Source organism: Crassostrea angulata, chromosome 4, assembly GCF_025612915.1.
Source record: "Crassostrea angulata isolate pt1a10 chromosome 4, ASM2561291v2, whole genome shotgun sequence".
NCBI lineage: Eukaryota > Metazoa > Mollusca > Bivalvia > Ostreida > Ostreidae > Magallana > Magallana angulata.
Genome location: NC_069114.1, coordinates 38,034,819 through 38,049,689, shown reverse-complemented (window position 1 = coordinate 38,049,689; position 14,871 = coordinate 38,034,819). Strand labels below are relative to the sequence as shown.

The following is a 14,871-nucleotide window of genomic DNA, read 5'->3' as shown; positions in this document are numbered from 1 at the left end:
ATCCGGTGTTGTTATGAAAAAAAATGACAGTTGAAAAAAAGCTGGTAAAAGTAATAAATGACCTAATTTATATATCTTGAATTCATTTATTAAGAATGCAAAACTCATAATAGCTTAAGGTGACGAAAAGTAAAACGAAGAGCAGATGTTCTGAATAATCAGCTGCTTAAATGTCAGAGATCAAGGTAAGAGTTTTAAATGTATGACGTAGCCGTCACTGCGTATTTCACAACGTTAACACATATAAAACAAATTCAACTCAAATTATTTTATTTAATTATTAGACTATTTCTTAACTCTGAAGTTCCATGGAAAAGTTATAGGTGTGTATTGAATATTTTTCACGACATATTATAATAAATGCCTTTAACCAAATCGAAAGTAGAAAAAAATTCCGTTTAAAAGGTTCCGGATGTCAAAGCAAAATGACTTTTTATCGGTAAATCATATATGAACAAATGCAAGTTACTGGTCATTATAGCATATATTGTAAATCAAGAGATTGTTTCTGGGTTGTAAAATTAAAGTGCTATTTAATGTAGATTACATCGTATTTCATATATTTTGATTAATTATATAGATAACCAGAAGCATGATAAAGGAACAGACAGCAAAGGAGCAATCAGATAAAATACTAGTAAACCAGTGTCAAATTGAAGAAGAACCAATGGAAGTGGATGAAATTGTAGAATGTGTTATTTGCATGGACATTGTGCAGAATAAGAAGACCTTAGAAAAATGTTCTCACGAATTTTGTAAAGACTGTATTGAAATCCAGTTTAAGTACAGGCCTCAGTGTCCTATATGCTTTACTGCCTATGGGAAAATCACAGGAACTCAACCAGATGGACACATGGAAATAAATCGAGACAAACGCCAAAAGCTTCCTGGCTTTGTAGAGAAAGGACTCATACGTGTGTACTACTCCTTTTCTGATGGAACACAAGGGGTATGTTAATGATTAACACTCTCTCTCTCTCTCTCTCTCTCTCTCTCTCTCTGACTCTCTCTCTTTTGAACGCAGACCACGGCAGATTTCTAGGTTTTTTTTTTCAGTCTGAACACCCAAACCCAGGACAAAGATATTATGGAACAAATCGAACAGGTTATCTTCCTGACAATGAAAAGGGTCGCATAGTAGCGAGACTATTACGAGTGGCATTTAACAGGAAATTAGTATTTACAGTAGGACGCTCCAGAACAACAGGGGTGGATAACTGTGTTACGTGGAATGACATTCATCATAAAACTTCCATATCAGGAGGCCCAGAAAAGTAAGATTAACTAGATTAATTATTTCAGGAAAAAAATAGAATCTATATCAGATACCCTTTAACAATTCAACTTTCTTCATACACTTTTAAGATATCTTGATTCTTACCTTTATATCATATACTTAGTAGTGTATCAGCCCTGATGCACATGTTTTGGACTAGGTGAGACAGCAACTGGAAGCTAGGGCTGTATCGCCCTCGGGGATGATATTTCTCTGTCTCAGCCCGTCGTCAAGGGGGTGTATTGCCCTCAAATTTAAAATCGCTTATTCCCAAATATCTTTGCTTTAAATTAAGACTAGTTTGTAAAATAACGATAGAATAACAAATAAATAATACAAAGCATCACCTTACAGGTCTGAATATTTTTATTTATTGCTGAAAACTGAAAAATAATAATTCAAAAATAGCGCCAAAGAGTGATATGTATCTAAGCAAGGGGAGGTAACCTACACAACGGTTGTGTATTCAGAACAATAGCACGCTATATTTAATATCTCAACATTTAAATCATGAAGGATATAGAGAAGGATGGAACGAGACTTAATCTTAGAAAACCAGAGATTAGACTGTAAACATTAAGTGATTAAAGTAATGGACGTGCTTATGAACGTTCTCAAACAACTTGCTAGGCCCTATAGGTCTAACATTATGGATTTTTATGAATGGAATCTGACAGGAAACTTACGAAATCCCAGTGAAGGAATTTGAATCATTACGACGTTGCGAAGGATGGAAGTTTCTCTCTCGATAATAGATAGTGCTTCATTTCAGACGATAGACTCTCTTCTACTGTATATTTCAAACGACATATAGTTTGTCAACAAAGTCCGACAACTCATACAGTTCTTAACACATATAAAAAAGAATAAAACGAACGAGTTTCATAAATCTGAAAAAAAATCTATAGCTTCTTCATGATAAATTAGATTCCTTATTTGGAATTTGAATTTGAATAAAAGTCTTTGATTTTAGATATATGATATAAACAACATCACACTGCTGTTTTGATCTTGGCCCTGGTATCAGCCCTCGGATGGTTTCGGCCCGCGCCCTTCGGGCTTGGGCCGATACCAACCGCTCGGGCTGATACCAGGGCCGAGATCAAAACAACAGTGTGATATTCTATATTTAGCAAATGACTTTTACAAATGATATTGGTTGATTATTTATTCTTTTTTTTTTGGTCTACTCCTATCATTTAAACATATTTGGAATTGAAAATGATATTTTTATAGAACAGTGCTTCATAACAAATTTTCATATTTAGGACTTTGTATTTTCGTTGTAGATTGGGTGGTGGGGGAAGGGGGTGGATTAGTTATGGTGATTTGTAAATTATATAAAGATTAAATGAAGAACATTCTCTGATTTTAGCTTTGGTTACCCGGACCCCACATTCCTTGACCGAGTGCTGGAGGAATTGGCTGCCAAGGGAGTAACACAGGACGATCTCGTGGAGGTGTCCGAAGACATCATCAAATGAACAATGTCATATGTCATCGTTTATGTCTATGCACTGGTTGAATGGAAACTAATCATATGCTAAAACTGAACTTTATTGTGGCATGGTTGGAAACAAATGAGTTTGTGGGTTCTTAACATAGAATTTATAGGTTTTAACACTAATCACTTTTTAAAACAAATTGTAAAATAATTTTTTTTATTTTTTTTTGTGGGGGGGGGGGGGGGGGGGTGGTAGGGGGAGGTTGAGGGAAGGACAATATCAATGACTGTTTTGTATTGATAAAAAACCTTCATTTTTCCCAACTTCTTTTTTCAGATAAAAAATAAAAAGTGTTTGGAAAATATAGAAGTATATTACATGTTGTTAATAGTTGAAATAAGGGTGCACAAATAAATTAAAAGGTAGGAAGGGAAAAGAGGAAATAGTTGCTACTTGCCAGTACATATGATACATGTAAACGTATATTTGTAGATCCTAATTAAAAGTCAGGTTTAAATATATATGTATTGTGACATGACATTTAAGAACCCCCCCCCCCAAAAAAAAAGAGAGAGACAGGAAAAACATTTACAGTCAATCATATTTAATGAATATTTATGAATTTTTCACATACAGCTGTACATATTAATTTTGTTTCTCGAATGTAAGAAAATTTGTTTGATGTGTTTTTTAAATGGATATACTGCGGAATTTGTTGAGTTACAGTATTATTTTTTACTGGTCAATAATTGGATTTTTCACGAATTTTAATGTTTAGAGATTGTTGAGATATGAAAGGACCACACCACTTTTCTTTAGCTTATAATTTAATTGTTTTTGTTTGTCAGTCACAATTTGGTTGGTGTTCTATGGAAGTAAAAACCATATATCAAATTTAAACTTCCCTGACTGAAAAAAACACCCTAGTGTGTCAAGTGGATAAATATGAAAATTTCACATACGCATATACATATTATATGTAATAATGTTGATTGGCTTGCATATCCATCAGAAAAATGTTACAAAAATGAAAATGTAATTTTACACTGTGTACTTAAAAAATGCAAAGTTAACTCATGGATTTAATTTAGATTTAGGTTTGTAAAACTGCAGAACAGTAGGTTCATTGAAATTCATTCTGCCAAGTAGGGTTGATTAGATTTTATGGAGATTGAATACATGTAACTTCATAAGATTTTGTTCAGACTATCATTTTTTTGAACAATTTTTGAACAATTAAAATCATTCTTGCTTTGGTTGATTAATAATTATAACAATGTTCGTAAAATATAACCAAATAAAGTATTTCAATTTTATTTTTATTAAGAATATACCGGTATTCTGTCATGTAATTTAGATTAATTTTCATTCATCAAAGAATAAATTACTACTATTCTGTTTGCTTATTGGTCAATATTTTGCATTTATAACATCTTCCAGTGCCATCTTATGCTGTTGGCCTTGATCAGTTGAAATATAGTGTGTTTTTTTCCAAAATGAATTTATATTTACTGAAAAATCAATTTAATATATAATTTAAAATAACTGAAAGATATTTGAAGTACCGGTATAAGTAGTTACATGTATATGAAAATTCAACACTCTGCTCCTATTTATCAAAAGATGCGGCAGTAAGCGTTAACTTTGTGTTTTTTGTGAATGTACGGCTAGCTTAATATGACTAAAAGTACATGTTCTAATTGTCAAAAAGTTTTTATATGTAATTGTTTATTTTCAAAATGTTTTACAATAAATGTTGATGCATGATATCTGCTGTTAAAATTTTCATCTGATTTAGTTGTAATCGCAAGTTTGAAAAAACGCTAAAAACATTTTCTCGGCTCACGATTGTTCATTTTTTATAAAATTAGAAAATAGTTTATCAATTTAAACATTTTTATAATCAGTAACGGATAATTATAATTTTCAACTTATATATGAAGTACATGTAAGAGTTCTCAAATTATTATCTTACATACATGGCTGTGTGTTTTGCACAAATATACACATCATCTCCTCTCAAAAAACCGGGTGATTGTTTATTTATGGCATATAAAATAACGTTTAGCAAACGTGACAATAATTGGCGTGTAAATAATTATCGGTCACCAAAATGAGCGTAATCATAATTTGACGCCTGCGCGGTTGTGACGACAGTTCAGAATAGGTCAGAGGTCATTCTGTCACCTGTCAGTTTCGGTTATCACATATAAATTGATCACTTCCCTTGATAGTTTTATTTTCAACTTAACCAGAGACAAGTGTACATTTATTTTGACGTGTAATCCTTATATAAAAACGGTAAGAAGAAAAACAAGTATGGAATTCGATGAATGTATGATGGCTGGAGACTCGGAGCTTATGCTTAAGCAGTCATGTGCTTACGAATGTCGGCTTTTCAAAAATAAGTTTAGCTTTCATCACAGCACACCAAAAGAATGTACCAGCAGAAGTGTAATAGACCACAACACTTCCCATTATAACTACCTATGCAAGGATAAAACGAAGTTTAGACCGACGGAAGAGAAGACATATAAAACAATCGCTACTGATATTTCTGCAGCAGATAAAAGGATGATAAACTGCGCCACTTTGAAAGATATAAAGAAGAGAAAAGCCAGCCATGACCAGCACCGTACAAATTCGAAGAGAACTGGAATTCAGACGTCAAGCCTAGCAAGTCAACCATTGACGAGATGTCAGCAGCTTTTAACAGAAGAAGTATATCAATGCACCACCCCTGTGAACTCAGGAATGACACCGTATTTGTATGCAAACCGTGACCATTTGGACATTAAACACAGCACGCCTAAGGGGGTGGAAGATATTTTAGAAGAGGATTTGGATGAAGATGCATTGTGGGCCGGTGCTTCGGCTAAAGTCTTACAGCGCGTCATGTCAGCGCCCCAGCTTCCGGGACAACCAGAATTTCCCGAAGTGAAAAAACTGCATCATGCAACGTCACTTCCCCAATTATGGATGCCAAAACACGGAAGTCATCATCTGCATATTTGGCAGCGTCGTCTACAGGTGTTAAACCGGAAAACGGAGAAGATGCGCGAAAAAGACCAAGCTCTGAAAGACAGACTTGAAATTATTCAAAAGCGAGCCGACCTGTTAGCCAGGAGTCCTGTGAATACACCCCCAAAACAGTCTGATGCGAAAACATCGTCCGTTCGTGGAAACAATAGATGTTACGTAAATGCTAAAATGTCCACCGATGTTACTACTGTCAGAAAACCAAAGGTAAAAAAACAAGTGGTGCATCACCAGAACAATGTTTATTCATGTACACTCGCCAGGTTGATTATTGGAAATCCGGTGTTGCATACAACATGGAAAGATGGACAAAGGTGTACGTATGTCTGAAATAGATTCCATACCCATCCAATGCCGCATCTTCTTAATTGTCGGCAATATAGACGAATTATCATATATACCATGTATCTTTTGAAAATATTTTATAACACGACTTTATGATTTTTATATCAATTGTACATAACGTATACATATTATTATATTGATTTACATTTGATTTGTATTGTTGGTATCTTTCCATTGTTTAGATTGAATATATTATTTGTTAGTGACTTATCATATACTAGTTTAACTGTTTATGTGATGATTTTTATTGTAATTGAAATAAAAACCAGGAAAATTATTTTTGTTAGCTTTGGTCAATACTTACGTAAATCATATTACAAGTGTATGTATAAAAAGCACTTCAGATATGTATCTGCACAGGATACTAATAAATCAAAATGAATAGATTTCAAAATCCACAGCTGATTAGGCAAATTACTAATTAAAGACTAACTATATATTTTTTTTCTCTAAATAAAAAACTTTTAGCAATTTGATATAAAAAATCCCCCATTTATTGAAAGACTGTTTTGATTGCTAATCATCTTTTCATATATATTAACAATTATATAGTGAAAATAGATGATCTTTTGTAAAAATATTAGAATACGTTTTTGTACTAGTTTCTAATTCATTGTAAACACACAATACTTGAATGACCAAAAATTCTCCTTTATACAAGTTAAAAAACTTGTTGTCTTAAATCGTGCGCGCGTGTGTGTGTGTGTGTGTGTGTGTGTGTGTGTGTGTGTGTGTGTGTGTGTGTGTGTGTGTGTGTGTGTGTGTGTGTGATAGAGAGAGAGAGAGAGAGAGAGAGAGAGAGAGAGAGAGAGAGAGAGAGAGAGAGAGAGAGAGTACGATGCTGTTAAGACTTGATTGCTTACGTCCAAATGTACTAGCAGTTCATACGCAATTAATCGATATACAATAACAAAGACGTGCAGCCTATATGAAAAAGAAATGTGACTGTCTTGTTAAAGCCGTCTAAATTAGACAATATCCTTCTAACCTCGACCGCTGGTTTAAATGTATGAGAGCATATTCGTTCGTACACGTCTGGACTATACATATTGATCTGTAAGATTCACAATTTCACAAGATTTAATAGGTATTTAGAAATACGCGTTTAAATAGCAAGCTTGAATGGTTTTGGATTTTTCTGTTCAGCGTTTAGGCTGTTGTTCGTAACGGTTTATTTATATCGTAGGCAGTCTAGGTTTTTTTTTTGGCCTCGCCATGTATGTAAGTACTCGGCTCATTTTCACTCTTGATTTTCCTCGTATTATTGCTTTAAGTCATAAAAAACGAAATCGAAGTGTTTCAATTTACATATATAGAGGGGAACTCAATGCAATGATTATATGAACGAACTGATATAAACTTGGAATATGGTCAGTAAAGTCGGGTTATTTCGACACAATTTTGACATAATAATGCACACTCTAATTTCAGCTGAAAAAAGCTATCATGCATCAGTTTAATTAAACTATATTTGACTAACATTTTGCAGCCGACCGGCAGTCACGCACCTCCAGAAAAGGGAGGTCAGTATCCCCCACCCCAGGGCGGCGGATATGGTGCATACCCCCCACCATCCGGTGGAGCTTACCCTCCACCATCCGGGGGAGCTTACCCCCCGCCCCCTGGCGGCGCCCCCGGTTACCCCGGTGGAGGATATGGAGCCCCTCCCGGTGGTTACGGAGCGCCGCCTGGTGGTGGATATGGAGCGCCCCCTGGGGGTTATGGCGCGCCACCTGGCGGGTATGGGGCTCCTCAAGGAGGATATGGAGGATATGGACCACCCCCCGGCACTGGACCGGTTGGCCATCCTCCAGGTGGCTATGCTCCTCCACCGATGGGCAACATGGGTAATTTTGGACCACAGCCAACTGGGCCAATTTTTAACCCGGTAATTTTACATTTACATAATATGTACACGTACATGTACATGCAATTTGATAAGATACGTAAAGATTGTACCTTACTCTTTTACTTGTAAACTTCACGAATTTATTAAAATAAGTTGAAACATTCATATAAAATAAAAATATGTTCTTGGGTGCAGCGTATAAAGAGTTTATTGAAGTTTTTCCAATAAAACTCAATACAGCATACGAATAAAAAATTTGAAGATATATATAAAAAATAAACTGATCTCCAGTTTAAATAAAGTAAAATAACAAAATTCCACCAAGAAAGAGAAAATTCCAAAAATGGAAATTTAATGTTATTTTTCTATATAATATTTAATTACGTTAATATTTACAGCCAATCCCCTTCCAGGCCCCCTTCCCTGGCGGGGCCCACCCAGGGAGATCAGTAATCGTCAAAGGCGTGATCACCGGAGATGATGGGTAGGCTTAAAAAATCCGTCATTAAAGTCAAGTTTGATAGTATTTGTATTTTAATCAACTCTCCTATGCACTTACTCGGGCAAAGCGAAAGTGAAACAGTGTTTGGACCTAAGCACAAATCAATACCGCTGACAACACTTAGTTCTTGAAAATAATCGATAAATTCGATGCTATGTATTCTGAAGCATTGTTGTTCAAGAAAACTTATTCATTAATACCATGAAAATAATAAGATTTTAAATTGTACAAACAATTTAGATATTTTTTAAAGTCGTATGTATTCCTACGCTAGAATTCAATGTAGTCTCGTTCAACCAGACGCTTGGCTGTCTCCGTTAATATCCGACAAAACAGAGTCTCTCTTGCTTGTCGGAGATAAACGGAGACAGCCGAGCGTTTGGTTGAACAAGACAAGATTTCAATCTTGCCTGGATCCATACAAATTCTCAGAAATATTTCGATTACTGATACTACTTGCCATGCAAAATCACATATCGTTGATTTTGAATAAATGATAATCGATAAAATCAACTCCCGTCAGTACTCCAGTACTTTGATTTTATTAGATTGTACACGACTTACGAAAGTCGGGGATTGGTAGTTACTACATGTATGAATGACACAAAAGCAGAAGAACTAAGTGAAAAAGTATATATGTATAAAGGTATTGAGTTACGACCATGTAAATGAATTGTGTTACTAAAAGAATAAGACAATCTCTCTACACATGAACACTTTTTTACTTATATTTTATCTTATCTCTTACTTATATTTATCTTATGTTTGACGTCCTTTGAACATCTTCGTTGTTAATGTATGATAACGCATTCTGCAGATTTACGCTGAATTTCAAGTGTGGAGAAGAAAACAACTTTCATTTTAACCCCCGTCCAAACCAGGGCTGTGTCGTTTACAATCACAACCAGCATGGGTGGGGTACCGAGGAGCGGCACCAGAATCCCTTCCATCCCGGACAACCGTTCGAGCTTTGTATCACTATAGAGCCAAATCAGTATAAGGTAATCGACTACAAATTATTATATGGATATCGGGACAAATTTTCAATTTACTGTCCATTGACTTCAAATTTGATAGAATTTGATGATTAAGATTGAATTTACATGCATCTTTATTATACATTTTACAAATATATTACGGGGACGACCGGACACATGTTTAAAAAGTTTGACCTTCGTTGTTTCTTATTGAAATTATTGAAATTTTAAGATATAAAAAATCCCAAAACATTACGTTAATACGGATAATTATTTACTTTGAGAGATTTCTGTAAATTAATTGCAGAACTGAAGCTCCACAGGAAATACGGTACACAGTCAGTCAGCCAGAATTTCCTGTGGAGCTACACTTCTGCAACTAAATTAGCCCGACAAAGCACCTATCATAACAGGGCAGGGGAGGGGCTTGTTCTTAAAGGAAAAAAATAACCGAAAAACTTTTTTTCACTGATCCAAAGTTTTGTTAAAGTCTCACACTTGAGTTCTGTTTATCCAAATTGAGCGTGACCGATTAATGGGAAAAAACCCATTGCACTGGAAGGCCTGGAGAAATGAATCTACTTATCTCTCGCTTCAAGTACATGAATATCAGAATAAAGTGTTTCAACATTTTAGAATTACTTTAATCATAAATTGATCCACAACCAATGTTTTTATTTGCAGGTATTTGTTAACCACCAACCCTTTCCCAGTTTTAACGCAAGGATGTTTCCGATAGAGAAGTTTGAACTAATACAGATTGGAGGTTCAGTTAACGTCCAAGAGATCAACTTTTCCTAATCGACCGTCTGCTTGTGTTTTAAACAATCACTATGAATAACAGCTAATGTTTTGGACTTTTACGATTTTATCATTAAACTTAATATGGTTTATATAATCATTGATAAGAAAGTGTGGACAAATTTTTGTGCATTAATAAATTTAGTTGAGTTATTGATCAAATAAAGGTTAATATAACTACCCATAGTCCATTGGCTTTCTTACTTCAGTTAGTATTACTTGTAAATACATCGAATGTGTACTTATGCACAATGCGCACATCATTTTATCATCATCATTTTAAGGCAGCTCACTCCTCTATGGGGTTGTATCAGGAGTTTCTTGGTTAAGTTCATCATTGAAATAATTTAAAAAGAACAAAGAAAAATGAGAGGGGTCGTGTTGATTCCTCCGAGTAATCATGACACGTATCCAGTGTTATCAACGTAGTAGATTTATTTCATCAACTCTTGTTTCCTGATAAAAGGACAGATTGAATATAAAGAATAAGACTCTTTTTCACTTCTTAATTACCAAATATAGAAGGATAGCTCGTTTCCATACTACGCTTTAATCGCTTAAAAAGGTTCGCTCCTTAGGTTTTGGGTAGCCATTTTGGGTAACCTCTAGTCTGAAAATTCTGTATCACATATTGATTCTAGTAGTATATTTATATTTTACAATTCCAAATAAACTTTATTGAATAAAATTGTTTCAAAAAATTACATTTTTACAGAGTTTAGTAAGAAAATATATTTTGTGGCGGAAGGTTTTGAGGAAGGAAATGAACAATTTTCATAACGATTAGTACGATTAGTTTAGTATCCTAAATTTCACCGCAGACCAAACTTCGAGAGTAGTTTGTGTTTAACGATTTATTCATGATGTACTAAAAATCATATTTAAACAATATTTTGATATTTCTATCGATATATTTTGGCATATTTAGCTTATATTTTATAGAAGTTAAGAAAAATTAACTCCAATTTTGGCCTTAAATTACTTTATTTCATGCTATATCTCAAATTTTTGAGATGTAACCCTTTCTTTACTTTTAGATAAGACATTAAATATATGTCTATTTGTATGCAAAGTTTTGTAAAGAAGACATTATTGTAATTTTTTTTTGCGTTTTAATTTGATCACTCCAAAATTTTGTAACATATGTTGTTGTGTTCATTATGTATTGGTCTCTAAGCCACCAGTAAAGCAAGACTTTAAACTTTGACTTAGATTTTACTTTTATAGTCACCACATGTGTTCAACTTCATACTGCATTAAAATCATAATTAAATAATAGTTCAAACTGTAAATATTTGTTTGATCAATTTCCATGTCAAATGTTATCAAAAATTTCAGAAAGAAGATGAGTGGATAAGGCGTGTAAAATGCCCATACACGGTCGGACGAGCTACTGAAAAATTAAAATATCAATAAATGTGATACTTTAAGAAAAACCATTTAAAGCAATATATATTTAACACATCATTGATTTTTAACCTATAAATATGTTCAATACTTGGAATATGTTGACTCAAACAGGCTTGTACGTATCAAAACCTACAAATACTGTCATTTTTTAGAACTTCAAGGCATTTACTTTTATAGAGTGGGTCTGTGCTCCATATTTTTCTCATAGTCTAAATAAGGTCTATTGGAAAACAAACCGATTTCAATCAACAAAAACGTGGAGAGATGACCCACTATACATTAAAATTATCATTTGTCATCAAAACAATTGAACGTTTTGAGAAAAAAATAAAAAAATTCCGTAAGTTCTTGGTGAAAGTCACACATAATATTTAAACAGCCTACTTTTTTGTGTCTGAAATGGCTCAGTTGTTAGAGTACCTGACTTAAGCTAACTTTGTATATCTAGGGTTTTTATGTTATGGGTTCGATACCACAAAAATTTCAGGCAATATTTTTCTCTTATCTTTTGTTAAATATATTAAAAACTGAATATAGTTAGAAATTGTGCTTTTGTAAACTTGTATAATGATATATTTGAATAGATTTAATTGAAAAAATAAATAAATTCAAAATTGTTTTTTACAACTAAACCGAATGGGCATTTGGGCCATCTTATTCCCCCATCTTCTTATCATTTCTGTTTGGGGCCCTATATTTCCAAAAATCGTTTTCTTCATATCTAAAGTTAAAACAGCTGTTGTATCTCTAGAGCGGTGAATGCCATCACTTTTAAAGTCTCTCTACAGATTGCTCTACTAGGTTGCTGTTGACACCGATAAATATGTTCTCTGATTTTTTGAAATTCTGTTTAAGCACTGCATTTATCAATAAACCTTTGACATTCCACTCGTCTCATCCGTTGTCTAGCTAAGTAGAGAACAATTTTGGTGGTTGGAAATTTCTCTATGGTTTTGTAAAAAAACTACTATAAGTAGAATAGGAATTGTTTGGTTTCTTGGTAAGAGATTTATTCCCACCATTGTGTGATGTTTGTTCTATATGAGCATTCCCAGAATTGGTTGTTGGAATGCTCGTGTGCTCAGGCAATCTTAAGTTAGATTCCCTTCTGGTCTCGCTGAAATTTCCTGCATTTGTGTTTGTGATACAGCCAATGAGTAGCTTCATTCTGTACAACCAAAGTATTTTTAAAGGATCAAACATAACTTAAAAGTGACTTGATTTCATCGTTTTTTTTAAACAATGCGAACCAAGAGGTATTGTTCTTTCTGGGCATTTTCACATGCTTTGTTGAGATTTAATTTTATATTTCTGTTAGTACATTTTACTTTTTTGTATTTTTCCTTTAATATTGATTTTTGATGTTCGAGAGTTGACACATTGTATATCGGTTTATTGTTTGTTTTCGAAGTTTGAACTCATTTTATCTTAGTTGTCTTACTTCGTGATCATCGTAATAGTAAGATCATATGAAGAGAAATCTTTCGTAACGAAGAATGGGCGGAGCGGAGCGTAGCCCATTCTTCTTGAGAAAGATTCCCTTCATATGATCTTACTGTCTTAGAAATAAAATCAAATATTTGAGGAAAATACACCGCCCCTATTATGTCCAAATATTGCCGTGCCTTAATTGACATGTATGAAGGCCGGTGTATTTATTTACGTGAAAATCGAACACACGTATTTTAACGTGTTAGAATGAATATGATTTGAAGGATATTGGTTTTAATTAAATGGGATATTAGAATTGTGTTAAATTGTTAAATCGATACATATGATTAAAAATATACTAGGTCCTCAAATCTGTACAAGGTAACCAAATTCATACATGTAAAAGCCTTTTCTCTCTTCAGTAAATATCAATGCGTCGAAAACTATGCCCAAACAGTTTTTTAAACACAGTTAATATCTGCTATTCAAAACAACAACTGTGTTTGAAAGAAGATGCAGGAAATTTTTCATGTGACGGAACATGTGAAGGTAATAAATAATTGTGCAATTTAAAATGAAAAAATAAATAAATTGTGATTTAAAATAGTATATGTCACGGCCAGCTTTTCTTTGATTTGTGTAAGTGGAAAGGGGGGGGGGGGGTTACATAAAGTCACGCAACAGAGAGTTTCCGAAACGCCCCTTTTCAAAGTTTCCACCAATCAAAAACTCTTCAGTGTTGGAGAAAATGAAAAATTCTTCACCACGAAGACTGCATTCTTAGCGAGAATTCGAGACATTTGATTGGCTGAATAACTGAGTTATGTTCTAATTATTATTGGTCTGAAGTGTCCTGTTTCGGGTCACATTTACCACATCGTTCCTTCATGTCGGCTAGTATTACTTTGATGTCACTGAATTCCGTAGATATTCTTCTTTGTGCTACTGAGTCTCCTTGTGATGTTCATTATTGTCATTGTATTTTATTACAATGTGGCCTAATAATTGATTTAGTAAATAAATTGTCTGTCAGATCCAATATTTATTTTTAAAAATTTACATGTATCAATTTCACTGTACTCATGAGGGGTTTTTCACTTTTAAATTTTTTTGTATCTGTTTGCACCCCATTGCTTTCTCGAGTTTTTTTTTTTTATTAGTCATCTTTGGTTCAGCATGGACATACATGTATTTCATTGACGAGAAAATTCATTCCCTGAATTTGAATGGTTTCTGTTATTGAATTTGCACCCCAGTGAAGTTTCCACTATCTGCCACATCGTAGAATTTGGCGTCAAATTCTTCAGAATATTCTGTGTTCTCAAAGAACACGAATAAAAAGTGCAAAGCTTAAATGTAGGGGTGAATCATGTTTCGTTCAACTCAAAATGGCGCAATCTAGGCCTCCTTCACATACAGATAGGGGTTGATTTGTTCAAAGTAAGCTTTTTTTGACTTTAGCACAGGTTACTGGCCGTGAGCTTGCCAGTATATAGTTTTCTAGATAATTATTGGTAGCTTAAGCATGACAATTTTTAAAAATATATATATTTTTTAGTATATTTTCGAAGAGCATGGTCTGCCGGAGATAATTCGGGTTACAGTGTAATGAAGTTGTTGAATTTCTGGATTTGGGCTGACTGTCGATATACATACATTTTTTACGTGGATAGAGAGCACGTTCTACTCAACCATCGGGTTCGGTATCAGAACGGTATATCTCATTTAAAAAGTATAACATTTAAAAGACTTCCCAAATGTACAATTGTGCATTTTGAAAATTCTTTTAAAAGTAA

The 14,871-nt window shown here is 33.9% G+C and overlaps 2 protein-coding genes across 5 annotated transcripts; both read left to right on the top strand.

Moving 5' to 3' along the window:
* The first annotated feature begins 1 nt into the window (after position 1).
* Positions 2 to 4,490, top strand: LOC128182064 (probable E3 ubiquitin-protein ligase DTX3). 3 transcript variants are annotated; one of them, XM_052850686.1, is made up of 5 exons: positions 2 to 185; positions 285 to 323; positions 581 to 949; positions 1,057 to 1,274; positions 2,652 to 4,490. In XM_052850686.1, the coding sequence occupies exons 3-5, from the start codon at positions 593 to 595 to the stop codon at positions 2,758 to 2,760; spliced, it is 684 nt and encodes a 227-aa protein (XP_052706646.1). In that variant the 5' UTR covers positions 2 to 185; positions 285 to 323; positions 581 to 592; the 3' UTR covers positions 2,761 to 4,490. The 3 variants fall into 3 exon arrangements, with proteins under 3 accessions (XP_052706646.1, XP_052706645.1, XP_052706644.1); XM_052850685.1 differs by lacking the exon at positions 285 to 323; XM_052850684.1 differs by lacking the exons at positions 2 to 185; positions 285 to 323 and adding an exon at positions 391 to 439.
* A 556-nt stretch (positions 4,491 to 5,046) lies between these two features.
* Positions 5,047 to 10,416, top strand: LOC128182471 (annexin A7-like). Of its 2 annotated transcripts, none has more exons than XM_052851106.1 (5): positions 5,047 to 5,967; positions 7,595 to 7,993; positions 8,353 to 8,438; positions 9,274 to 9,457; positions 10,118 to 10,416. In XM_052851106.1, the coding sequence occupies exons 1-5, from the start codon at positions 5,059 to 5,061 to the stop codon at positions 10,232 to 10,234; spliced, it is 1,695 nt and encodes a 564-aa protein (XP_052707066.1). In that variant the 5' UTR covers positions 5,047 to 5,058; the 3' UTR covers positions 10,235 to 10,416. The 2 variants fall into 2 exon arrangements, with proteins under 2 accessions (XP_052707066.1, XP_052707065.1); XM_052851105.1 differs by lacking the exon at positions 5,047 to 5,967 and adding an exon at positions 7,172 to 7,326.
* Positions 10,417 to 14,871: the final 4,455 nt, after the last annotated feature.

Coding starts and splice junctions, on each gene's coding strand:
- LOC128182064 (XM_052850684.1), top strand. CDS start 413: ATGTCAAAGCAAAATGACTTTTTATCG. Junction 440..580: donor AGCAAAATGACTTTTTATCG/GTAAATCATATA, acceptor TTAATTATATAG/ATAACCAGAAGCATGATAAA. Junction 950..1,056: donor TTTCTGATGGAACACAAGGG/GTATGTTAATGA, acceptor TTTTTTTTTCAG/TCTGAACACCCAAACCCAGG.
- LOC128182471 (XM_052851106.1), top strand. CDS start 5,059: ATGATGGCTGGAGACTCGGAGCTTATGCTTAAGCAGTCATGTGCTTAC. Junction 8,439..9,273: donor GTGATCACCGGAGATGATGG/GTAGGCTTAAAA, acceptor CGCATTCTGCAG/ATTTACGCTGAATTTCAAGT. Junction 9,458..10,117: donor TAGAGCCAAATCAGTATAAG/GTAATCGACTAC, acceptor TTTTATTTGCAG/GTATTTGTTAACCACCAACC.